The sequence below is a fragment of the Mugil cephalus genome, chromosome 20, assembly GCF_022458985.1.
Source record: "Mugil cephalus isolate CIBA_MC_2020 chromosome 20, CIBA_Mcephalus_1.1, whole genome shotgun sequence".
In the NCBI taxonomy this organism is placed as follows: domain Eukaryota; kingdom Metazoa; phylum Chordata; class Actinopteri; order Mugiliformes; family Mugilidae; genus Mugil; species Mugil cephalus.
In genome coordinates this window covers 12,837,643-12,865,401 of record NC_061789.1, presented here as the reverse complement: position 1 = coordinate 12,865,401, position 27,759 = coordinate 12,837,643, and the positions used below count along the sequence as shown (strand labels likewise).

General features: G+C 44.0%; 1 protein-coding gene across 3 annotated transcripts; it reads right to left on the bottom strand.

Annotated features, from left to right (window-relative positions):
- Positions 1 to 1,397: 1,397 nt before the first annotated feature.
- Positions 1,398 to 27,759, bottom strand: tex2 (testis expressed 2). 3 transcript variants are annotated; one of them, XM_047571619.1, is made up of 13 exons: positions 27,137 to 27,759; positions 26,222 to 26,313; positions 11,898 to 13,611; positions 10,623 to 10,823; positions 9,455 to 9,818; positions 8,536 to 8,825; positions 7,991 to 8,134; positions 7,784 to 7,883; positions 6,075 to 6,195; positions 5,347 to 5,463; positions 4,869 to 5,078; positions 3,821 to 3,941; positions 1,398 to 3,166 (listed from the first exon to the last, which is right to left on the bottom strand). In XM_047571619.1, exons 3-13 carry the CDS (start codon positions 13,587 to 13,589, stop codon positions 3,017 to 3,019), a joined length of 3,510 nt encoding a protein of 1,169 aa, XP_047427575.1. In that variant the 5' UTR covers positions 13,590 to 13,611; positions 26,222 to 26,313; positions 27,137 to 27,759; the 3' UTR covers positions 1,398 to 3,016. The 3 variants fall into 3 exon arrangements, with proteins under 3 accessions (XP_047427575.1, XP_047427573.1, XP_047427574.1); XM_047571617.1 differs by having other exon boundaries at positions 5,347 to 5,469; positions 27,137 to 27,758; XM_047571618.1 differs by lacking the exons at positions 26,222 to 26,313; positions 27,137 to 27,759 and adding an exon at positions 17,878 to 17,985 and having other exon boundaries at positions 5,347 to 5,469.

Sequence of the window (27,759 nt, the reverse complement as noted above, 5' to 3'; positions counted from 1 at the left end):
TCACCTTTCACGTTTTGGTTTGTAACTTTCATGCACTCCTTGAACCTGAAGGGCCCTCTCCTTGGACTTTCGCATAGGTCAAGAGCAGTGCAAGATCACACAAGGTCTTGTTATAACTGGGGTTTCTTTGCTTTCCCACAAAGTCTCTCTTTTAACGCAAGACACAATCTTAATGTGGTTAGTTAAACTTCTGACATATTCTATGAATTTAAGTTATATATATATTTTTTTTTTAATAGTCCTTTGCCAGCTTTTATTAGATATCCCTAGATTCAGCTAAGTGCTGAAAGCATTCTTTAGTTACTGTCGCAACCCGTCTCCTTTAAGTCTGTAATATGTGGCTCCAGAGATGCTGTTCTGCATACATACCTGGGGTGTGGCAGGTGAGCAACGGTTGCCTTTCAATCAGCTCAAACCAGTCAAGCCATTGTCCTCTGGCATCAGTAACACCTTTTCACCCAGAGAGCTGGATACTTTCTCTCTCCAAACCATTGTGTTCAAACCTTACTGATCATTACAGTGGATCAATAGTTTTTTTTTTTTTTAAAAATGCTCAAACTAGTCCACTACCATGCCTGAAGTCAATTAAATTTTTATTAAACAAGTTTGATGCTCAGTTTGAACTTTAGCAAATAATCCTGTCTGCATGATTTAATGTGCCGTGTGGCTGTCATGTGATTAGCTGATTAGATCTGCGTTAGGGTGCAGTTCAATGATGTATGCTAAATCTAATGTATCTAATGTATGCTAAAAGTTCCTCGCAAGGAGTCTTAACTTGCGACTAATTCCAGAACATTCCCAGAGAACCCTGAGCAAGGGATGAACAGAAACTCTTCATTTCATTAACTGATCCTAACAGCTAGATAAGAATACACTTGTGATTATGGACACAGAATGGACTGTCAAATCAATAGCTCAGCTTTCATCAATGATCGCTAACCGGCTGGATTCCTGCACGATTCAGTCTACAGTGTTTAATTAATTCACCGTCATTCACTGTTTGGAGAGAATCTCTCCTAGCCTCTTCATTCCGCCAAAGGGCGGAAAGAAACGCTGCTTAAGAAACTCCTAAGCCTCTTAAAAGTCCTCCCTGCTCTTAACAGATCTCACCTTAGGAGCTCTCGCTTTAGAGCTAAGATTCCTTAGGAATACCTCTTATCTTTACAAGGATTTACTCTCAACTTTGAGGGGAAATTCCTAGAAAACATCATGGTTCTAAGAATTTTCGTAGAATTTGGCCACTAGCAGCATTTAAATACATCACGTAAGGCTCACATAATACATCAATCTGTGCATTATTGGGGGAAAAAATTCGATGCCATAAACACAAACATAAGTTGTAAATTAAATAAAATTACATGCACGTTCTAGTAAGACCCACAAAACTGCTCACAGTCTTCCCAAGCAAAAGGTTTTATTGATCCACAATGATCAGAACAATAACATTCGGCAACATCACTGAACACAACAGCAATGTCTGATATATATTTTTTTTTTTTTTTTGAATCACTGTGCAAATGAACAACACTGAAAAGAACAAAAACAAGGGGGCCTTTTGTTAACAGACACAGTAATGGCACACAGACATTTTCTCTCTATCCGCAACTGATGCAAGAAACGCGGTGGCTCACACTACGGAGGAATGTTTGATCATTTTAAAGGCACTTTCTGCCTCATACACTTGCCGACACGCACGAACGTAAAAACACGTGAAGTAAAAGTCAGCTGTAAAGCGGACGGTGCCTTGGCAGATTACAAAGTTCTTGATCCAGCGTATTGGTGTTCCTCTTTAATGTGTGTACAACACAAAACGGCAAATAAATAGATCGGATAAAAACAAAGCATTGATCCACAACGTCAAATAATATGGCTAATATCCAGTCTATTAAAATATAATGTTGAGTTTGGGTTTCCCACTACCGATGAATTCCAGGTACATATGTCTCGATAAATTAGCTTCCTGCTGTCTAGAAGGATCACTCCCTTCGCCTTCTGGCTTTCTGCGATTATTAAAACGTCGGCTGCAGATTCGACATCAATGGGAACGCAAAATTACTCACCCACTCCTCGCTCGTCTTCAATTACCTCTCGCGGTACCTTTCAAATGTGACTGAAAGATTGCTTTGGCAAGAAAAATAGAAAATTATTACTTTCGCTCAAAACAGAACATGAAAAGAGGTGCTTGAAAACATGTCTCTTAGATGCACGTCAGTGAATGAGCTATTTGTTGCACAGCTAGGGAGCTGCATTCATATTTATACATTCAACAGACCTAGGCAATCTTCAGCTGTAAAGTCGGCTTTAGTTCGAATTCCTACCACACAGTTAAAAGCGCACGGGTTCTATGATGCGACACGTGTGTCCATGGTCAATTTAAATGGACACGATGCCACTGGTTGGTTTGCATATAAGTGCCAGGCAGCTGGCACAGGCAGCAGTGTGTGTGTGTGGCTGATGAACGGAGGTTGTGGCATCCCTGTGAAATGCGGACTAGTAGACACCGGGGGCTTTCAGCAAGATCATCTCCAAATTTCTGGACTTATTGGATTAAATGTGGCTGCAAAGTTCTCATAGAGTTACGGTAACCACGCGATTAGAAATGGGAAAACAAGAAAACTGTACAACTATCGTGTTTGGTGCAGCTGTAGATCACAGGTAGGGGCCTATAAGGGTTCTTCCGGCTGAATCAGATGTCGCTGTTTGGCGATCCACCACAACACACACCTGTTAATTAGTCCTGACATGTGTTGGAATTAAGAATTTCATTTGACTTCACACAAACGAAAGTGCGCGATTGGGACGGCGACGCGTGAGTCACCGTTATCTTCCATTGTCTTGCTTTTAGTGGCTGCAAATGATTAGAAGCTCACCAGTAGCCTTTTATTTAGTTTTGGTGGCCACAGTGGGTCTGGGGTATGAGTAACAATTTGGGAGAGCTGGACAGGCCCACTGTTGCTCTTTGTTGTGTCGTCATGGTGATAAAACGTCTCTCGGCGCATATCTCGCTCAGCGGCCTTCACATGTCAGCGACCTCGGGCTCCTCCGGCTCGGGATCTTTCAAGGCATCGTTCATCACAGTAACCAAGTTGGCATTCGAACGCGAATCCATGGCAGAGTGCATTATGGGTAGCCATAAGTCATCCATGTTAGGCATCACAAATATTTTCTGCGGGGGACAACAAACGGTTACAAATGAGTTCAACCAGACACTGATAAATACTTACAGTATGGATTACTATTCTGTGATTTAAAAAAAAAATACATAAGACATAATATCTTTAATTCTTTAGCAAACAAAGAACGAACACAAAGAGGCCTAAATCTGGTATTCGTTGAAAGAGGGATGTACACACTCACTCACAACAGCACTATATTTTGTTCGGGGCATAGTGGCAGGTGGGGTGATGCGTAATTACAACCCCGGAGGAGTCAGGCAGAGATAAATGTAGATGTGCGGAAGACCTGACAGGAACACTTTGTTGCAGTAGTTTGCAGGTGTGCTTCAGGGCAGCTATCTAACGGGAGGCGGATCATTGCTTTGGATATATATGAGTGGAGGGGAAGCCACAGGGGCACTGCTTTGAAGTGCACGTAGGTGGAGAGCCGTAAATGAACCCCAAGTCGTCTTTTACAACCTCAGTTCTCACCCTGAACATCTGGGGTGGTTCTTTTTGTGCTTCTTGAGTGCTACGCCAAACCCTGAGCATTTCATAAGCTGATAAACACCGTACGATGTAGCATCCGCTACTTTACTGGCTGTGTCCTGTATTTATGTCTAAACATTAGGTTTTACCGGTTCCCGTTTTTCCTTGTAGCATACCTGGAACTCCTGATCCAGTTTCTTCTCAATCCACTCGGTGACATGACCCAGCGTGACCTCCCTCTCGCCGAGTTTAGGCCGCGCCTTCAGCTCCAGGTGAGGCGGACTCCGGAAACCGTACCTGTCAGTCAGAAGGGTTTACGAGTCACACGAGCTGAACTGCGCCCGAGTTCGCAACGCGCTTTAACACATGTTCTCAAGGACGTGTGTAACGGATGGCGAAAAACGTTTTTGGCAGACTGACAAGTTTTAAACCAGAGCAGCGGTTAATGTGCTTCATTACTCCAGGAGACCCCCCTTAAGGGTCCCAAACCGTGCACACTCAATATGTCAAGAGCATGACCATTTTACGTAATTAGATATGGCAGGGAAAGAAGTGGCAATTCTGGGAGTGAAAAAGGGGAAAAAAAAAATGCGGTAAGTGAAGCAAATAATGTCTATTTCTGTTAACTGAATGGGGCTAGTTTAGCCTCAGCTGTGTGAGTGAGACATTTGTCCTTTCTCTGTCAGTTGGCATTAGCTAACATAGCTAGCACTGGTGTGTCTCCTGCTTCCCGTTTCCACCTACTGTGGACATTTTTGTCTCGGGCCCCGATATGCTCTACGATCAGCCTTGTATGTGAATTTTAAACGGCTGTCTCTCCGTCTCAGACTATTAATTACCGAGGCGAAACTAATTAGCAGTGAGAAAAAACACAAAAATGTAAAGGACATGCATATTTTCGTCTTACGGTTAAAATGAATAATCGGCTGATCCCTTTGGACACACCTTCTCAATGAATCGAACGAGAAGGTGCGTCCAAACGTTTGACTGGTAGCGCTCATATTAATTAAGGACATGGAGCACAGTGGAATATGTTTCAAATTTTTCCATAATTAAAGACAAACACACCTTTGTGTCCTCATTTCTAGGATCTGCACTCTCCTTCTTTCACTGCATGTGTGTCTGTGTCTGCCCAGCAGAGGGCGCAGCGGTGCAGTGTAATATTCTCAAACCAGGATTAACCAAAGATTACTGACTACTTCCTGCAGTTTTTAATAAACCTACCATATTCTGTCCGTGGGGGGAGGCGGGATGTTGACAGCCAGTGTCCCGTGGCACTCCTGGACCTCTACGGTGAGCAGCAGGGGCGTGTTGGATACCTCCTCCATCTTCTTCTTAATGAACTCCGTCTCCGTGGCTTTCTGGAAGTACTTTGACTTGGCGATCTTGTCCACAAAGCGCATGATCTTGCTGGGTCTGTGGCCTCCCACGTAGCTACATGAGCAGAGGGTCGGAACGGAGGAGAAGGGGGAGACGATGAGTGAGTCAGGTTCATGATTTATTCACGAGAGCACCTCTTGCTACTCGGCGCCCATGATGGCAGGGAGTGACTGCATGCTACATTAAATCAGGACGAGATTTCGAACTTGTGGAGTCGAGTGGGTGGGTGGACAGAAAGGGATGATCGTTGAGTTTCAGCACATGAGTATGAATCTGAATTTGAGTCATTTTCAGATGATGTTGTACGGAGGTATTTGCTCACCCCTCGCCTCCAGGAAGAACAGGTTTGTCACTGAGCAATTCCGGGGGATCCTCCTCATCTGACGAACCAGCACTGGACGATTCTTCGTCACTGTCCGCGAGACAGTATGTCCGTGGCCTGGACCTGCCACACAAACATAAACACACCCTCACTGTTGCAAAGTCAGGCCACGGTAGCTTTTCCACAGAGCAGCAAGCAATCAATACTAATTCCCATCAAATGAATCCCTACTGAAATAAACCACAGGAAGTTAATCTTCACTGATTTCCCCAAGAAAAAGAACCAAACAAGTGTAAAACAAAGGTATTGTTTCAGTGACAGGCAGCTACAGGCACACGTTCCCAAACTCACCCGGCATTTGACAAATCCATAGCGGGAAGCGTCCAGAGGAAGGATTAGTGTATAAAGAGAAGGGGGGGAAGAGCCAAAACAAGAAAGGGTAGGAGTCGTGAAAAGCACACATGACAACTAATATGGCCCTAAACGCAGCTCTCCCCAATTAACACCCAGCTCAGAGCTGTTCCGTAAAGCCAAACATCTAATCCTTCAAACATTTCATTTCCTCCCCCGTCACTGAGACTGTATTATAAGACAATGACCAAAACAAACGTGCAGGAATAAGAAGAAATTGAGGAAGATCCCTCTCAGAAATGGGAAAGCCACTATAAAAACAAACAGCATTTCGCAAGCTTCAGAAATAAATTACCAAATGTAACTGAAAGCCTCACCATTCTTTCCCATGCTCCCCGAGCCCCTCGCCCTCCTTCCCCAGGCGGGCCAGGTTCATCTTGGTCTCTAGTGTCATGAGGAAGGAGCCCGCGTAGGAGATGTCTAAATCAAACCACAGACCTGCAGATAATGATGAAAAGAAGACGTGTGTCATAAATCATGCTTCTGATTCCCATGGAAATAAACGAGTATTTTTGCTGGAGTTTATTCGGTGAGAGCTTCAGAGCAGCCGGGGAGAAGACCCATCCATTAGCAAACACTAAAAAGGTTCAGCTCTGGGGAATTGCCTCCATATTGGCCGAGTTCATCAGGCTACATCTAGTTTACACAAAACTGTTTTTAGCAGGGAGCCGGAGAATCATCCACTGTTTGCTCAGTGAATACAGCAAAGAAAGTATTTCGTCATATTACGTTAAATAGTGCTTCGTTTTCTAAGACAAGACACGTTTTGAGGACATGCACTGACTGTTTGGGTAAACTGCTTCTTTACACAAATATGTAATCACCCAGTCACAAGACAGTCAGCTGAAGTCCAAGCTGAGAATCAGATTGGGGAAGAAATGCGATGTTTGTTGGTGACACAGGCTGTCACTAACAAATACCAGGGGTGTTTATTGGGATTTTTAAGCACAACCATCACTAGAGAATGATCTGGAAAAGAGAAAAGGCTTTTTCTGGGTTAAAAAAAAAAAAATCTTCTCTGAACTCTGGTCAAATAACCTTTGTTGACTTTGTTAGAACAAATGTATGGCAAAGAGCATCCCTGGAGGTTCTGCCAACAAACACACAAAGAAAAGAACAGGAAACTGAGACGACAATTCGCAAGGGCTCACCAAAGTTGGACAATAGAAGATTGGAAAAATGTTGCCTGGTTGTAATGAGTCTCCAAATAAGACGGTAACAGTGGTCAGCAGAGATGGTGGGGTTTAAAGTGGGTCGTCTTGGATTATTACTGAATCAAAATTTATATTCAGTTATATCAGTAATGTCAAGCTCAACACTTCAAATGCTCGAGTGAGTTTAGTAGTTATTGGAACACAGTTTACATGCTGCAAATGTCTTTCGAACATTAAGTGTCAGGAATCCATCTCACCATCATCATTGCATAATAAAGAAAGTGCATCACTATAAAAGCAAATCAATCCTTTTTAGTTCATGCGGGTTTATAGCACAATAAAGATTCTCAAAATTTGGACACAACAGACTAGACTTGGCCTCTCATCTGCTTTCACAACCATAGAATTTTAGGAAAAAGCAAAAAACATAAACACTGAATTAAGAGGCACCTAAAGCTTCTCTGGTTTCCCCCCAAAATGATTAAGCCTCACATTTCTGTATTGTCTCAGAGTATCGAACTAGTCCGGTCGCTGGGGACGAAGGCAGGCACGCTGAGCCGGTGTCTCAGTAATAGATGAGGGGGAACCAAGACTTGAAGTTTAATTACTGTGGCTTAATAGTGCAAGGCATCCAGACTAGACTCCAGAGGAGAGGGAGAGTTGGGGGGTAGAGACAATGTCTTCATCCAGCGAGAAGAGAAGCAAAGCAGGAGGAAGAAAGACACATGGTGGGAAGGGGGAAGAAGGAAATGAGGGGAGGGTAAAAGGACAGACATATGGAGGAGAGCGGAAGACGGATGGCTGAAAATAATAAATCTCCGTCGTAGCACTGTGGAAAGCTATGACATACCAAGTGCAGTGACTCTTCCTACCTTGGTGGTCCACAGAGGGTTTGGAGGCACGGAGGATCTTAGGAATGGAGAGGCCCATGTCTAGCTCTGTCAAAGTCAGCTCATTCATAACATATGGCAGCTGAAACACAAGAGACAGTTTAAAGGGATGCACAAGGACGTGAAACGGAGCACAAAGGGTCTTGTCTTTGTAGATGAACGTGTGTGCAAACTAATTCCACTACCCACCCTGATCTTACTGAGCTTCATTTGGATCTTTTTGGAGACTACGTTGGCCCAATACTTCTCTCCCAGGAAGTCCCAGAATATTCTTCCCAGAAAAGCATTGATCCAGGCCTCGGACTCTGGAGTCTCCTCTGAACTCTTGCGTATCTGAAGGTCACACATAGACCAAATTAGTTTACTGACAGACACTTCTTGGCAATGGAGTACGATGTCCAAAGGGAATGGAAACATAACTGTGGAGGTCTGGAATCAACAGTTTGACGGAGTTTTTCCCCAGATTAGAGACCACAGATTAAAGGTACCCTGAAGATTTGTAAGAGACGTCCTTGATTCCACTGAACTCGGTTTTCAGCAACATCAGTGACTCATGACATCAAATCATTGGAGCAGCAATACCAAAACAATCGCATTCAAAAAGCTCCAGAACTATTACTGATTAGAAAGTCTGACTGATTTAGTTGATGATGTGGTGTCACGACTTTGAACCACCAAGGCTTTGTTGGTTGTCTATTTCTTCTCCGGCTTACACGCAACCATCTGTCGCATACCTTTTTGATTGTTTTCGGGCTGCTCTCGGGGCTGTGCCCAGGGCTCTCAGTGGCAGTCGGACTCCTCGACTGTGCCTGGGGGGTGACATATTTGGCCATGTAGACGTTATAGTCCAGCAGCATCTTCTGCTTCGTCCCCCCAGTAGAGCCGCAGGGGAGAGCGACCGAGGCGTCTCTGTGACGAGACTGAGACAACTCCTCCAGGCTCCCCCGGCTGCTGCTCCTGCTGTCCACGTCCGGGCCTCCGCCAGACTGGATGCTGCCACTGCGGCTGTGGGAGGGCAAGAAGGCTACAAGGGGTAGAAGTGGGACGTGAGGACTAAGGTTAGGAGGGGTGTTGTGATGGGATTATGCGTCAACAGAACAGTCAGTGATTTCATATTCATATTTGCATTCTCAAAAAAAAAAATTAATTTGGCCATGGATGGTTTGCACCCATTTGTATTCTTTACCACAACATGCGGCCCTCTGAATTAGTATGCTTTACACTGGACCACACGAAAACATCCCCTCTGTGCCTCATATTACCCCTGCAGTAGTCATGTATATCCACAATACACTTGATAATCGTTTACTCTGTAATCCGGTCTACCCCGATTGGCATTTATCATTGGACCTTTATGTATGTCTTTGTACAGGACCTTATCCTTATCCCACCGTGGAAACCAGTGCTATAATGTGCTGCCTCTCTGTGCATGTAATCCTGCTGACCCATTCACACTCATCTGTTCATTCAGTTGAAAGGATTGGCAGTCCCTAAGCTGGGGCTTATCCACAGATCTGCCGCACAGTTATACACTCAAAAGAGTATCTACTCTGAAAGCGGGGAGTGGTGTACGTCTGTGCAACTGATACGTGTGAGGAAAAGGTGAGCAAGATGGATACCCTGGTAGTGCACATAGCTCCGTTTTAAGCTCACCACTCTTGCAGATGCCCGGCAGACTGCCACCTCTGCCCTCCGACTTCATCCGCGACGCTAGAAGAAACCTCCGGAACCACTCTTCCTTTTCCCGACCCGTCCTCCCAAACAGGTAGATTGTCAGATCTCCTCCTCCAGACGTTGGTCTCTTGGGTTCCTCTGCCGGCACAGAGCCTTCAGCTTTCTCGCCCTGATCCGTTCTCTCCACTTTCTCGCTCAGCCCTGTTAATTTGTCTTCCCCAGCTTCGGGCTTTTCCGTCTGAGTCTTGGACATGAAGTCCTCCTGCTTGGCCAGCTCAATGCAGATGGGGTACTTCTTGTTCCAGATTCTCTTTCTAGCCAAGCTCTGGGGCATCAGATAGATCTGGCAGGACATGGAGATTGAACTTTTTATATACTGGCAGAAATACAAATTTGTCTTTTACCAACAATGTAACCCCACTGTAATGGACTATTTTTTTAAAATATAGTTCATTCGAGGCTCAACACTTGGTGTATTGTAACTAATCTCTAACAGAGATAGCATCAGCAGGTTGTAGTACTGTCATGGTACAGAGTACATGGAGGTATGGCGAAAAGCAGACTTTAACTATAAGCAGAAAGTTGACTTTCCGGTTAGGGTGTATCTGAAATTCATCCAACTTCATTCTATGCAAATAACCCTAACCCTAACCCTAACCAATCCACACTAAAATTAGGGAAAGGGCACTTTAGGAAACAGGAGAGAAGACTAACATAGTTGCACAAAGAGGACAATCATAATGAAACATCTTCTCAATGGTACACTGACATAAGAAATGTCTTACGGTCCTCCCTTCAGATATGTAAAAACACTAATTCAGAAGACACACAGCTGTGTATACAAGGTCAACGAGCCGTGATATTCACTCCATGTTTACACACTGCATGAGACATGAGCAGCTTTGTCACTGAGCATGACCTATAGCAAAAATGCACTCAGGCAAAGGCAAATTTGAGGAGACGTGTGCTCGATGTCACTATCTGTTAAGCTTATCATCATGCACACACATAAAGCGAGCACACACATTTTCACATTAATACCACCACTACTACTACTACTACTCCTCTCTCCCTTTTTTTCTGTGTCACAGTCACAAAAAAAATCTTTCTTTTCACGACCAAAATGCTTCAACAGCCACCTCCCCACCTTGCTGTCAGTCAAGTCGTAGATCTTCTGGCTGATATAAGTGACGTCAGGCTTAGGCTCGTTGTGTGTGGCACGGCGGGAAATGTTCCTGTTTGGCTTGGACAGGCGCAGGACGGAGCCCTCTAGACGGACGTAAACAGAGTGAGTCAGGGTGGCGTGGTACATCTCCGGGTCGTAGCTGTGGATCTCATTCATCCAGCCCTGAGAGAGTGTGGGGTGGAGAGGCAGAACAATTTTCACTGAGAATCAAAATTTGCTGTCACACACACATCATACTACCGGTCAAACAACATTTAGAGTTACAGGTCCACCCAAATAAAGCGTGTATGTTCAAAGACTTAGACTTAGACAGACTTTAATGATCCACAAGGTAAAATAATTGGTCAAAGTAGCTTAATTGTTACAAAAAGATGAGCTGTTATACAGCAGGATAGATTTTTTTCTACTCTCGGTATCTGAATTTAGGCCAGAACAAAAGACAAAATATACAGTGCCATTCACAAATACTTTAATAGAACATTCTCATAATTTTGGAGGGAGTTATAAGAGCAGCAATTTGGCTAAACCCTACGAATAACAGACTTAAAACATTGTCAGCAATTTGTGTGGTAATGACACTCAATGTGGTAAAGGTCTATCCATGTGGTACTTTCCCTCACCACAAGAGGGAGCTAATGGGTCAGGGTTTTATAGCCACAACATAGATTTCTTCCAGAGAAAAAGTTACACCTTCGAGCCTACAGCACAGAAGAGTGCATAGTGAAATATTTAAAACTGTGCAACACTTTCTACTCCCTCTGAAGTCTCAATTTGACACTTCAGGGGAGTTTTTTGTTTATTTATTTTGAAGATGGTAGGTATGGTCACTATTCAAGCTAGTGAGTAGGTACCTGGCTTTTTTGTCAACAGAATTTGATCGTTCTTTCAAACGGCAAGAAAAGCAAAAGGAATGGATCCATGACTCGTCAGTTAATATCCCCTGTTCCACATGACATTGGACTGAGAAGTACATTTGACATAATTATGAATAAAAGCCAAGGTTGTGAATATACAATTATAAGGTGTATAGGTTGAGCACACCTGACCTTAAAATGAAGAAGTCCATCATACTGTCCTCTTTTCTCCATTTTTGATTTTATAAGTCATTAAAAGCTAAGACTTTCCTGTAAGTACATGATAAAGTTGCAGACCTTGGTTGTCCTAAAACCACTGAAGCAATAATAATAATAATAATAATATCTAAAAATCCCTCCAAAGAAGATCCAAAAGTCTCACCTTCAAAATTCCTGGTTCTTTGATATCCAACTGGGCCACATTCCAGTGGTCTGTCATTCGCCTCCCAGTTCTGTTCCTTAATGATCCTCCAGGGGAAGACAGCCAAAGTACCAACAAGGCCAACAGGAATCCAGCTACTACTCCATGCACCACTGCACATACACTCGGTGGCACTGGAAGGAGAAAGTACCAATACACCAACTGTGTAAAGAAGATGAGGCCCGTCACAGGAACTGCGTCCACCTCTTCCTCTGCTTTCTCTTCTTCGGTATCAAGTTCACTGCACAATCCAGTGCTGCCAGTATGGGGCTGCCGAGACCCAGAATGATCCCCATCTGGGGTCTCAGTATCAGTACATAACTCAAAGTCTTCACTGTACAATTCACAGAAGTCCTCGTCTTCCTGTCGAGCGACCAGGGCCGACATTGAACAGCGTCCCAGAGTGAGAGAAGGAGACTTGTGGAGAAACGATGATGAGGGTTGAGTGAGCGCTGGAGATGGTGCCATAGAAGAAAAGAAAACGGAGTCAGGAGCCTTTCCTGTAGGGGTTTCCGCTTCCTCTTCCCCTTCTGCCCATTCTTCCTCCTTGATGCTGTAGTTGTTGTTACCTTCTGCGTGGCCATTTACTGCCGTCACTCCGCTGAGTTCTGATGCACTGGAGGACAGCGATTTGGCACGTTGAGCTCCCATACCAGACTCATCCCCCATGATCTTACTAAAAAGCTGCAGGGGATCGGACATCACCTCGGAGAGCCGCCGCTTGGTATCTTCTATCCTGGCCTCCACCTCTTGGACTTTGAAGAAGGACCTACCATCTGGGGACATGATGGGAGAGGACGGGGCTGTTTTGGAGTCTCCTCCTGCTTGAGTGATAATGACGGGGCTGGAGGATAAACGGGGCTGGGAGAACTGCTTGAAGAGCTGCATATTGCGAGGCGGAGGCCGATGGGACGTTTGGACTTGCTGCTGTTGATGATGATAGTGATAAACATGCCCTTCCTGGTGCTCGGCCTTAGCAGTGTCCGTGGATAGGGACTTAACAAAGGATTTCATTAAGTGTCTGTGGCGCGGGTGTGGTGGTGTGACAGGGGGAAGTGCAGCAGGAGCGGTTTCTCGAGACTCGACATCGTTGGACAAAGATCTGACGAGGCTGAGAAAAGGCTTAGAGGACGACAGCGCTCCAGACTTGCCCGGTGAAGAGGTGCTGGAGCTTGTGGATAATGGGTTGCCTGATGGTTGGTCAGAAGGCCAGGAAGAGCTAGCAGGAGCCGTGGAGCTCAGGTGGGATTGAGCGAAGCTGGGACTAATGGTCATAGCTGGAGAGGGTGTGTGTGACTGAGGGTCTGAGGGCTCCACAAACAGGTTGGCGGATGTCTCCGCGTCGGCAGATTCAAACAGCAGCTCCTCTTTCGCCTCCAAGCCAGTGGTGACACACTGTTCATCAGCCCCCAAAGCAACACCCCCTGCTTCTTCAGGAACAGATGTAGTTGCAGCAGGTCCAACCTCATGTACCCCATAGAGCTCCTCCTCCTCATCATCCTCCTCCTTCCCCAGAGCAGAGAAGTGTATGGTTATGGTGTCGCGAGACAGGGAACGCTGCACCTGCAGCCTGGGTCCGGGGGCGGGACGGGGTGGAGGGGTGGCAGCATGCTGGCCGCCTCCCTTGCTGTTGCAGCCCTGAGTGTTCATCATCACCCTGCACAGGGCTCACAGCCTGGGGGAGACAGATTTAGACAATATAAGGTTTATAACAACACCGAAACATTAGCGCAAAATGTCAATGCAAGAGGGGAGGTTGAGAAATTGTAGCGGCAATGTGACGAAACCGCTTCAGAGATCCACACATGCGTCACACAGTACGTGGGCCAGAGGGGAATAGCCTTGTAGCTTTCTATTCATCCTAATCTTAGTGGAGTGGACAGGTATGTCCACATCCCTCAATCCATTAGACCTCATTATGCAAGGTTGTAGCTAGCAGACTGAGTCGCTCTCAGGCCTGGCCTCTCTCTTAATCACTCACCCGACAATGGTAACATGATTAATGGGTTACTTCAGAACACACAAGGCTCGAGGTGAAGGCCCATCAACATCTCGGCTATATTTAACCAAAAGGGGTGGAAAAAAAGGGCATACTAAATGCTGGGAGATGGTGAAGATAGAAGGCGAAACGTAAACTTGTTGTTAGTCGAAGGAAAATTCATTACTTTGACAAATTGAATCATTTTGAGAGCAGCACAGCAAGCTTAAAACACACTGCTGACACCGCTGTCACTTAATAAATGTGATGTAAAATATTAGCAAAAAAAGTGGTTCGTCTTCATCCAAAACATACGAGAGAAGAGAATTTCGCTTTCACAACGAGTTTCGACGCCACAACCCTAGCACGCCCCACGAAAGAAGGGACGTCTTGAGATCCGCTCTGTTTGAAAACATGACACGAAGACTAACTGAAAGCACACACATACCGCACCTTAATGTATTAATCTTTTTTTAATGACCTCCACTCAGATGTCAGTTATTTTAGAGACCCGGCTTGAATTTTGGAAGCTTCCACATCCACAGTAGTCTCACTGCTGCACTGTTTGAAGCAGCGTAAAAAAAAATCTCTGGTGATAAAGGTTAGTAAAGACACTGGTCATTGGCGAGGAAAATATGTTTGCATAACTTGTATTCAGTCTTTTCATGTATTCATTTTGGCTAAGATTTTATTGATTAACTTTGTTCATTAACAGCTATAATGGGAATATTTTAGAAACGACAGATTAGTAAAGACATCATTTGGGTATTTTTTTTTTTTTTTTCCTTTTTAGGAGGTCATTTATAATGGTATTTGCGTTTCATTTTATGATATTGGATAAAACAAAGTCCTCCTCAGTGTGTTCTGGGTGTGTGTACACCTGGGCTTTGTGGTCGGATTACTCAAATGAATATATAAACCTGCCCACAGAGTGGTAGTGTGTGAGGAACTAAGACTTCTGTAACAGAGCAGCTTTAAAGCGATGTTTTGTTCTTGTTTTTTCTACACCGATTTACATTTACAGCCCAAATGTTAGTCCGATACTGCCCATTTCATCTGTCAAGTGTGCAACAGAGGCCACATTTTGTCTCCCACCGGGCTGCGAGCGTCATGTATTACATTCCTTTTGTGCTTTACGCAATCGAGCAATATGTAGAATGTAATTACACAACAAAGTAGCTGTTCAGCTGCAGCGATCGTAGAAAAAAGATGACTATTGTTTCGTCTAGACGCAGCAAAATCACAGTCATTCATCAGGCAGTGATTCTGCTGAACAAGGCACCGTGTTGTTGTTGAGTTATTGTGCCTGTTTGTTCTTCCACGTTGCATGAAGTGCATCCTCCCTTGTTGGCGTTAGCAAACAGTCGGAGCACAAACACATAGATTACAGACGGACACGCGCAGACAGAGCTCCTACAGCTTTCAGACTTACAGCTGGTTCATAAAAATTGGCCTGTAATGGACGAGGGGCAGATGGATGGACAACTTTTGTCTTTGTGTGCATTTCAGAGAAAGCTTCCGTGCCCTTTGGGGGCTCTCTGGTTGGCACTGTGTCTCCAGAGATTGCATTCGCCGGGATGGAATAACAGAACATTTGACTTCCTCGGCTATCCATCCATTCACTGTGCTACAATGGCTTTAGTGGCTTCACTGTATGTGTGTTGCGTCTAGTGCTTCCTCCATGGCTGTGCTGGCGGCAGAGCAGATCAAATAAGAACAAGGAAATAAACAGAAATGAAAAGAGCAACGAATAGAGCCACAGGTGTTTACGTAGAGGCAGCAGACGACCTTTCAGAAACAACATCTCTAGGAGTGGAATTCACTTTAAGATGACTGAATGGTAAGGATGGAGAAGGGAAATAGGAAGGATGACACAGGCGAGTGTGAGTGAAGGACTGGAGAGCAGAGCGAGGGAGAAGGAGCCGTGGAAACGCAAGACGTGGTTGCCGTTGCCTTGAGAGCCTGAAGGACGAATTAAAAGACTGGCTCCAGAGTCAGGTTTGGAGGAGGGCGGCCAAATGACAAATGAGACACAGCTCCACACACCCAATCAATGCAAAGCCATTTGAGTGAACCGAATCTCACCAGATCTAGTTTTGATGGAACGAATACAACGTTTATTTTCTCGAGCATCGGGCTGAACCCATGTCACCTTGGTTGGCACATTAGTGGGATCACTTATGACTTTGGAGTGACCTGCACAGCTACAGCTTGAGTTAATTTCCCTTCAACAGCGCACCACTGTTGTTCCAAGGAGAGGAGAGGAGAGGACTGGAGAAGAGAGGAGAGTCGTCAAATTTATAAATGCAAGCGGGACCACTCTAATCAACTAAAGCGAGCACCCTTGATGACGAGACAGAATGTCAGAGCGGTTGAAAGCAGCAAGGTGAAAGGATGATATACGGGTGAACAGACGGCATATTAGCAAATTAAACAAAAGAAGGCTCAAGAGGAAATTCTAATTCGAACGTATCATTCTAAAAGATGCAGAGTTACATACTAGGGGTTGAGAGACTTCAGATTGTTTAAAGTCGACAAATACGTTGATATGAAAGTCGAGCCAACGTCGACCAGTCGATGTCGTCACACATAAAAACACAGTAGAAAGTGAGGCTGTACCATGAAATCTATGTTCTTGACCTGAAAACATATTGTAGCGCCTTTCACTGTAGGCATTTCTGCAAGTTTACTGAAGCTTGAACACAAACTACAGTCAGTCATAGGTCACGGCAACACCAAGAATCACCAAGTATCTCCACACACTTGATGAACCGCTGCTAGTTTGCTGCAGTGACTGACTGGGCTCCTCACCTGTCTACTTGGAGGCGTCGTTGCGTTGTTATTGTCACGTGATCAGCGACTAGTTTTCATGTCATGGCACAACAGTAAAGTAAACTAGTTGACTAATCGGTAATACCCCCATAACATACTACAAGCCCGTGCTGCTGGAGACGCCGCTGACGCGTGCAGCCCATTCATTGCGGAAAAAAAGAAATCGGCCCTAAAAAAAACATATCTGTCAATCTCTATAATAGACTCTATTAAAACTATTAATTGGATACGGGGTGCAGTCTACAGTATCACTCTTGTTTCTCTGTTTAAACAAACTCTATGATGAAATCCAACTGGCGCTTTACCGTTAGTGATGTGCAGATTGATACTGAAATATCGATACTTCCGATACCGGGTCTTTGTGCTCTAAAATTGATTCTCAAATCAAAATATCGATTCGTTTGATACTTCAGTCATTTGAGGTAACGTAGGAACACGGTGGAAAGTAACTAGACTATTGACTTGTGGCAACACAACAAACCTCGTGAAACACCTGAGGTTAAACCACAACACAGAATACGAGGCATATGATGAGAAGAGACAGAAGAGGAGAGAAGAAGAGAGCACGCTGTCAGATCTAGGACGCAAATTTTATAGTATTTTATTTTAATCGTCTTATTATTTTACTTATTTATTTTTTAGTGTTTGAGGCAGCATTTTCACATATTTCTCTGATGGTGTATGTAGTAAATGAGGCCACTGTCTCAATATACTTCCAAGTTTAAAATAAGTAAATTAATTACTCTGATGTCCTGTATTTTTTCTGAAGCTATGATTTGAAATGCACTGCTTTTTTTTAGGTTTACCAGACACATTAGGGTGAAGTTACACAAAGTATCGGTAACGGATGGGTATCACCGATACCAGCCTGAGTTTTACTCAGTATCGGATTGGAAAGGAAATCCAACATCACCAGCTACCATAGTCAAATTCTGATTAGCATAACTGTTACAGTGGTTGTGCAATGTAGGGATTTTATACGTTAGTTATCTGCTAAGCCTGAACAGTGTGTTTTAAAAAATTAGTACATTACCATGATGCTGAACACTGTATAAATTGTAACCACCAGTTTTTCTTCAATTAATCAATAAAGCTTCAGGATTACCTTTAAATAACAGGAGCCAAACTTACCAGTGTGGAGGGTGAAAGAAGTCAGAGAACGGAGGAACACACGAGGTCTAAAGAAGCCACATCCACATTTCACTTTCAGTTAACAGAAAATGGCCACAATATCCTGTACTTGTGGAAGCTGTCAATCACTACAATGACTCAACAGGATCTGTAACGTGTGGCGTTTAAAACGACCCTGTACTCATCCCGCTTGCATCCACTACGCTGTCAAAGTAACATAATGACGTGTTTTGTACATTTGTTGGATCCGCGCTTGTGGCGTCGGTTCCGCGGTGAAAATACGGACGTTCATTTCCATATTTCACGTCAGCGTTACTGCTGTTCCCCGGTTGAATCCCAAACTACTGAATTCAACTCTTAAGACGGTCAGTTTTGCTGTTTGTAGTTTGGAGGCTTTTAAAGGAAATGCACCTCGTTTAATAAAACGCGTAATAAGTGAAAGAACTGAAGGCAGCCATCCTGGCGGAAAAATGGGGCGAGAGGAAAACAGAGAAAGTGGAGAAAGAAACAAGTCAGCAAGGCACTAAAAGGGGATGGGTGATGATAGGAGGGAAATCGGGTGAGACAGAGAAATCAGATGAACACAGGATGTACAGAGAGACAGAGAGAAAGGCTGATGGAGCAGTTGATTGTCCCTAACAACCACGGCGCACACGCACACGCACGGCTTTCTCAATAACACGTGTACACACACACACATACACACACAAACGCACACACGCTAGAAACAAGCACCATGGGCACATTGTGCAAGCAGTTGCCTGGATGAGCACGGCGCAAACACAAACACAGACAGAGGGAGAATAGACAGAGGGATTGAGGTAACGAACACACCGTACCAAACAGAGTGCAGCAGCAGAGAGCAGGTAAACACAATACATGGCTTGTTTTAAGGTCAGCTGCACCAGCGGTCACCAGCACCTCATGACACACAAATACCCAATCAGTCGGTCACATGGCAGCGACTCAGTGCATTTAGTCACGCAGATGTGGTCAGCGTGATCTGCTGAGCATCAGTATGGTGGAGGAAGGTGATTTTGGGTGAGTCTGAAAGTGGCGTGGTTATTGAGATGGTGTGAAGATGGTGTGAATATTTTAGAAACTGACAATAAAAAAAAGTCCCTTGGTGTTAACAGAGACTGTTCTATAAAAAGCGAAAATATCTGATACCAGGTCAGATGAGAGGACAACAGTATCTACAATAACCAGTTGTTACAAACTAGGTATGCAGAAGAGCGAAACGTCAAACCCTAAAGAAGGTGGGCTACGGCAGCAGAAGACGACTCTGACCACCACTATACAAGGAACTGGAAACCGAGGCTTTAATTTCACTGAAATTGGAGGAAAGAAGATTGGGAAAACGCTGCCAAATCTTAAGTCTTGATCCGGATGGTAACGCCAGAATTCCACATAGATTAAATGAAGACGATAATCCGTCATCCGGCATTGCGTCAGTGGTTCGCGTTGGTGCCGGTGGTGTAATGGTGAGGGATATTTTCTCAGAACACTTTGGGCCCTTGAATAACAAGTGAGTGCACCATGTCACAAAGCTAAAGTCATTTGAAATTGGTTTCTTGAACATTACAATGAGTTCACTGTACTCAATGGGCCTCCACAATCACCAGATCTCAGTGCAGTAGAGCGCCTTCAGTATGTGTGGGAGATTTGCGTCATGAGTGCCCAGTGAACAAATCTGCAGCAATTGTGTGATGCTATCTGTAAGGAATGTTTCCAAGACATCACTGAATCCATGCCATGAAGAATTAAGACAGTCCTTAAGACAAAGGGGGCCCAAATAGGAACTAGCAAGGTGTACCTAATAAAGTGGCAAGTAAAGTCGCAGAAGGTTTCTGCACGGGATAAGATGGAACTAAACAATTGGTTGTTCCCACCGTTTCCTCTAAGAGTCATAAGACACGACAACAAAGCCGACAAGAGGAACTTGAGAGCAAAGTGCTAAACGCAGACGAGATGACACACACAAAAGCCAAACTACACCCTCTTTCACTTTCCGCGGCAGTGAAGAAGACACGACTCTGACAGTGAGGAAGCAGCAAAAGTGACAGCTCCTGAAAATAGCTCAGAGGGGCTGTCAAGGTGCTGTTCCCCCGACGCCGGACTGGTCACTTACAGCACTCGCTGGAGGACAGGTAGATGCCGGGATAAAAGGGGATGCGTGGGTGGGGAAGGTTTTCAGCACTGCTGCTGCTGTTTCCACAGACAAGCCAGTCAACACTGCTGTTTGAACAACACTACCAGATGACATAGCTTTTCCACATTAAGCCAATATTGATCAAACTATTTTCATTGCATCATTCAGTCAATAAAACAAAAATCCATATCTCAGACTCCAGAGTGCTTCATTTATTTTTCCCAGCTAGCGCCACACAACCTAAAGCTGTATTCAGTTGCACCAGCGTAGTGCACTAAAATTAACATTTTGACACAAAGACCATGATGTTTATTCCAGATTTAGTTAAGAATCTACACCTTTGTAATGTTAATTAGTTCTCTTTATATGTGGATATCGTACTTTTTTTGCTACATAAGCACCAAATGAACTCATAAACTCACATCCTGCATCCACAAATCTCCACAGAGTCCTGCTGCGGGATCTGAAGACACAGGCTGGTGCTGTGATGAGCTCCAGCACAGCACAGACCAAAAAAAACAAAAAAAAAAAACTCAGAGGGGCGGTTTGACGGCGAGTATCACCGCTCTGAATCACGCGGCCCTCGCTTTAAAGAAAGGAGGCCAGAGAACAAAAACAACGGTAAAACAAAAGCCAGGGAGATGAAGAGCGCTCGCACAACTGTGCTGGATCAAACCAGTTTTCTTCACCTCGCTCCCCATCTCTCCGACCCTGAATCCGCCATCAGCACATCAAGCGTCTCCATGCAGATGATCGCATGGTTGTCATGCCGACGAAAAAAAGCTTTCATCTTCTTCCGCACCCATCCCTGCGTCCTTTTCTTTGACAGGGCAGCTGCTACTCTATCTATAATCGTGGCCTATTGGGAGTGTGTTGTGTTTGTGCGTGTAGGATGCGTGGATACTAAGCCAAAGCACAAGAAACACAGTGGAAAAACCTAACTTCAAGAAACCTCCATAAGGTGGACAGGGAAAAAAGATACAAGAGTCAGTTGATGAATTAACCCTAATTACGGTCGAGATAAAATTGTGCCCCTTTTCTCATTTCATATTTGCTTATGTAGCACCATGTGGGTTCAAGGCTTCCCTTCAGTAAATATCAGACTTGCATTCGATGTTTTGTGTCGCCTGATCCGGTTTGACGTTATGGAGATCAAAGTGCGGATGATGCGCGACAATCCTAACTGAGCACTTGCAAACAGCCAGGCATCCAAACATATTAAGCAATTTCTAATCTGTGTGAAAGCCGCTTGACGGCCTGCAAATAGCTAGAGGGCTGGGTATTAGTCATGATCCGTCCAATTACATGATGAATGGAGGGATGGAGGGCGCGAAACATGGGGACCAGAGACGGAGAAATTAAGAACAAAGTTCTGTTTGCACACATACTTGATGTGGTAGCTTTACCTGTAAGAACACCACGGATAAGTAGTCCACATTACAGTTCATACTGTATATTAAACAGTGCAGAGAAAAGTGCAGAAAGCAGGAGATGCTGGGCCTAGTTATTAGGTTTTCTTATTAGCAATTTAAAGCCATAGAGGGAAGACGGATTATTAAAAATTAGGGCGTTAACTAACTAATTATAGAAGAAAAAATGGGAAGAAATGCAGTATTTGAAATTAGTATTCATGGATCACTGTGTGAAGTGGTGAAAGCCCTCGGGACATTGCCAAGAAATCATTGAAATTCTATTTACATTGATGCGTGTACACCACATTATTTCAAATACTTTCGTATTTCCTAAATATTTCACTACACATTTCACTGCTTACTGCGAGGCCAACATCGTTGGTTTCTAGGCCACAAAAAGCATCCCTGATCCATTTCTTCTTCCCCTTATTTGATGTGGCACACAACAGAGGCATCAGACTGAAGACTCACTGGCATATTACATGTAACATGAAATAAAGGGTGCAAAGGGTTTTTACGAGTGGTTGTGCCTGTGGAAACATGTAATTTTTGCTAAACCTAACTTCCTGTGAGTGTGATCACATACTCATTAGTGCCAGTGGCAAATGAAAGTCTATGATAATCTCCTGATTTGCCAGAAAGAACAAAGCTCCTTTTCTTAAGAAAGGAAGCTTTGCATGTAGGATATCACAGAGTAGTTTTCACCTGTAGTTTTCTAATACATTCTATAGAGACGCCTATATGGTGTTTGCGCTGCGTTAGCTTAACGGAACTTAGATCCATATTGCCAAAACCATGACCTGTTCCACCACATCCCAAATGTGATCCGTTGGACAGAGATCTTGTGACTGGGGAGGCCATTTCAGTTCAATGAACTCATTGTCATCATTAAGAAACAATTTCTGATGCTTTTAGTTTCGTAACATGGCACACTATCCCACTGCAAGTAACCATCCGTATATGGCTACGCTAATCTAATCTAATTTAGGGGTGGGCATGGTTAGCAACGACGCTCTGGCATTTGAATGATAATGAGGGGTCTAAAATGTGCCAAAAAAAAAAACCTCTACACTATTACACCAGTCCAAACCATTGATGCAAAGCTGGGTGGATCCATGCTTTCACAATGTTGGACTATACTCTGTAAACCTTAGATGTAGCTCTGACTGTTATTCCAAGTTTCTGAAATACACAACAATCATGTGATGTTCAAGATCACATGATTGTTGTAGGCTGAGCTGCCTCCAGGTTATTGGCTAACCAGATACTTGTGTTAACAAAGACATGAAAAGCTGTGTATTTTTTGTTCAGAAGTGGATTTATGTTCAACAGTCAGTATTTACAGTACATTTATAGTGTTTGAAGAACAACAGAGGACTGCGGATTATGTGCGGTCTTGGATGTAAATGTTGTCGTATGCAAAATATGGAATATCACCAAAACCACTGTCAGCTAAACTCACGGGTTGACAAGAGTGTATTATTTCAAAGGGTTGGTAAGGGTGGTCCTGCCTTAAAATACACTGCATTTACCTTGTACATACAGTATAAATGGCTTGTATGCTAAGTGCAGTGTGTGCATACCAAATGTGTATTCTGTGTGTTGGTCAAATCCCTTGTCAACAAAGACTTCCTCCTCTCTCTGTAGCGTTATCTTCCTGTTTGCCGAGATAGCAGCAATAAGAGGAAAGCACCACCCATTACTCCCTTTCTCTTTTGTTAGTGCAAGCAGAGACAGATGTGTCTTCTGCGGAATGACTTATTTTACCAGCTGCACTAAGTCACTAATAGGACAGCTCAGCTGTGGCGTTGGGTATGTGCTTCGTCCGTGTGTGTTTTCATTAAATTCGACAAGCACATCTCTCCACCTCAAAATGGTGTTGCATGACAGTTAACATGCAAATCAACTGATAAAAAGCCAACTTTTAGGCAGCACTTATCATTCCAGATCATGCTAGCATTTTCTTCAAACCACAGATACCCTGGTGTACATCAACAGAAGAAAATGGAAATCACTTGCCACAAGTACTTGGCCATAATATGAAACCTGGCAGAACTAATTTGTTCCCACTCAGCTAGAGTACAAAAGAAATAACGCTATGGCGGGAACATAGGAAGTTGCACTACATATCAGATGGTGTCCAATGTCAAACAAGGAAACTACTCCCACAAAGCAAAGAACGCACTATTGTCCAAAATATGACTAACATTTAAGATTTCCCCAAAACGTAAAACTATCCTCTGGAAAAGAAAATGCATAACAGTGTATGTGTCTACATATATTTGTACTGGACCTACAGTCCAGTCAGACGAGCTAAACAACAACAACAAACGTATCTTTTTGAGACCAACACTACTGATAGCTGGGTTGCTTAGTGTGGCACTGTCCGTTATCCTATCTGCTTTCAGCTTGCTTGGTCTACTGATAACCACCCAGAGGGTTCCTACCCTTTGTCAAGTTCTGACAGTGTTATTGTTGCTAGGCCAGACACACAAAGCCAGGTCCATTCCCACTGAACAATGCAGAAAACCCTGTAGTCTTAGTAAGCACTGAAATCCATAATTGTGAAAGATGTACAGTTGACAAGTGTGGATACAGCAACAAGATATTTTGCCGCGTTAGCATCGTTACTATTGGTTGCTAGCGTTAGCTAACTTAGCTAACTCCAAGTTATCTCGAGACTATGGCACTATAGTCAGACAGAGTTTCAACAAATTCCTACAGGAATATACATTAATATTCCCATATAGAGGGTATGCATTGACGTCACTGCCATCTGGGGCCACGCACCCCTGAGAGGCAAAAACATGGTGAAACGTGGCGGTAAATACAGCGAGACCGGAATTGGATTGTCAGATCAAATGAAGGACAACTGAGCTCGACAATGATCCATAAGAACTAGTATGGATTTGGAAAAGTGGATTAGCTTCAGTTTCAGTTGGTTAGTTAGTTTTAGGACATTTCAGTTATGGTAAATATAGCTAAATAAAAGATGCTAATGGTATATTTTACTGAGAGGTAGCATTAGCCATACAATACTGTAGCATCCAACCAGATGTTAAAATGATGACGAGGAGTGATCATAAATATTTCATTTATTGTTTTGTTATTTACTGTTGGAACTGAAATAGCTACTGTTGGTCCTAACTACACCAAAAGAACAACATCCACAAACTATTCACTGTTGTAGCTTATCTCTATGCTCAACTGTCACTTTTTGCCAGTCAGTAGCCGTAACCACGAAGAATTCGCTGACTGTGATGTCATGTGCATACTCTATACTCTATAGCAACAGGAACATTAGGAAATAAGTACTAGACAAAGTCTGCTTGGCCAACAAAGGGTCAGTTAAGGACAAAGCCCCTGCATGTTAACAAAATAGGAAAATGAAAGTGAAAGAGCTATAAGATGACAGAGGCATACAAATACCTTTTAAGTTGAGAGCTTACAACTGGAAAAAAAAAAAAAAAAAAGTGTAATCAAAAAAGTAATCAGATTACTGATTACACCTTTAAAAGTAACTTAGTTACTTAACTGACTACTTTTTTATTTTAAAACAAACTAAATTACTTTATCAATTACATTCAGCAGCTGCCGACCCCCACCCCATGTACAAAATACATGTTTTTATAAAAACAAAGAAAAAGCAGCATTTCCTCTACAACATACTGTCTGACCAACTTCTTTAACTCTTTCCAACGTACTGGTTTTGCAAAGTCCAAAGACTTTTCTGGTTTTTTTTTTTATCCCCACATCTGGGAGAAAAACTGAGGAGGCGAACCTGTGACCCCTGGGCCTCCAAGTTGCGCCTACAACCAATAGTAACACATTACTTGTTACTGGAAAGAAGTGGTCAGATTAGAGGCATCACCGGCCAAAACACACGCAATCATCTGGCCCCTTTTCGCACACAGACATGTCGTCATTCATTCTTGTCTCCTTATTTCGTACTGAAGCCACCCTTATTCATACTGGGCTTGCAAAATGACACAGCACACACTTGAAATGTGTATTGACACATCAACACTGCTGTGTCCTTGACAGGGCACGTCTGCAGGGTTTTGCACAACGCGTGCACTGACCCCGGGGTGAAAACCATGAATAGGGAACATCAGGGCCGAATGCTGACTCTAGAGACGGTCGGCCAGACACCCCTCAAGCTGCATTTCTTTTAACCTTAAAAGTCCACATTCCACAGTGCACAGCGTATGGTAGATGCACTTTACAAACTTCCACCTCTTAAGCTTGACACGCGTCGACATCCAGGAACATTAATTTCCTGGAGACTAACCACCATACGCACCTTAACAAACCTGAACCTAGTGTAACTGAAAACAGCGACCCGCAAATCAGTAGCACACAAATATATTGCAGTATGATGTTTTACACAAGGGCCTTGTGACATAAGAGTGTGTCATCAAGTCCCCTCCTATACACAAACAATAGCTTATTCAGATGAACCAACTGCCACTGTTTGGTTCAACCCTCGCAGCAATGTGTCCAACTAAGCTGAAATAAAGAGTGAAAGAGAGCAGTGCATGTTCAGCAAACACAACTGTTTACAACTGGGCAAGGCACTCATAAGGATGTGAACGAGGTTTGGCAGTGAGAGAAGTCCAGAGTCCAAAGGTGATACAACTAAGGCGAGTTAAAAATGAGGCAATGGGGCAGCAGTTCAACACTGTCACCTCCCGCAGACATATATATATATATATATATATAAACATGTACATACACAAGGTGAAAGCGGGGGCAGGGGGAGGATGGGAGTGGGTCTCACCTTGAGATTTTAGAGGCATTCAATCTCCTCTTGGAACAAAATCTGCACTCACACGCAGAGCACAGCACAGCCATGGGTCATTGCTAACAGGCCTGGGAAAACAGAGAAAGGGAAAATCTTTCAAAACAGACGCACAAAAAGAAGAAATGCAACCCGGCACATGTTTTAAACAATGGTTTTAACTCTTACTATGGCGGAAGGGTTCAAATGTTTCACAGCTGCAACAACTGGGAGGTTCAAGTGATTAATAGTTTATCTAATCAGTTTCATAATGACACAATCACACTTTGGACGAGCGGGCGACAGCTCCTTAAGAGGCCGGTTAATGTGAGGACACTGGGCCGGGGCTCCTTTCAAATGTTCTCAGAAGGTATTTATCCTCGGAATGAAAATGGTTGACGAAGTAACACAGATTGATCAGATCAGCCCACGAAGAGCTGCACAGTTCACAGCAGGCCACATGGAGCCATGGAGGCTCCACTGAGGCATCAGTCACCTACCTAGACAGAGCCACTTCCTGGAAAAAGAAACACCCCACAACACCACAACATATAGATGAGAGATTCAACATGATCCAAAGCTAATATTTGTAATGTAGGGCACAGAGGTGTGCCTTTATTATGCTACCACAGTATACTGGGCTATGCTGTCAAATCCTCTCATATATATTCACAGTGGACGCTCTAAAGAGAAAGCAATCTTCCTGTTATTGCTTTATATTTCTATTAATTCGACCTAAAGTATTAAAAGGTGCGGCATTTACAGCTCAATCCGCCCCTTTGTCCTCATCGCATCTAAGCTCCGGATTCGACTGTTATGTCTCACTGTGAAGCATCCACGGACCGAACAGCTGACAACTGAAAGCAATCAGACAAAAAGGCAACAGCAAAAAGAAACACAACAAAACAAACGCACCTTCAATTTCCCCATTTCTTCATCCGCAGGCCGCCAGATCGCCCCGAGTCCAGGGAAAGGAGTGCGCTCAATCTGCGTAACGCGATGAGATTCCCTGCGCGGAAAGCGTTTCTCTGCAGCTTGCGGAAGCACGGATCGCGGCGGGCGGGCTGCCGAGGGCTGCCGGCCTGAATACCAAGCCGGAGGAGTCCGAGGAGACGGACGGAGCCGCTGCGATCGGGCTTGTCCAACCCCCCTGCGCGGGCTTTACGCCACAAATGCACAAGCCCTGGGCGTGTTAGTTAGTGTTTTGGTTGAATGGGAGACCCATCGCGCCACACCCCCTTCTCCTCGCCATTTAATTCACATTTCCTCCCAAAGACGAAGCCTCCTATCGTCCGCACGCTGGCGATTCATAGTTTATTGTGTTGCAGCAGGACAGGGTGAATTGCGTCACAGCGTTGCAGTATGTCTCCAAGACGCGGATTCCTATTCACAGACATTATTGAACCTGTCTCTCTTTAATACGGCATTAGGAACTGATTATCTGGCAAAACGCATCAAAAATATAAACAAATAAATACTCTCCCAGATGTTATCATAGACGCCATTTATTTTTGCTGAAACTATCAAACAACAGAGAC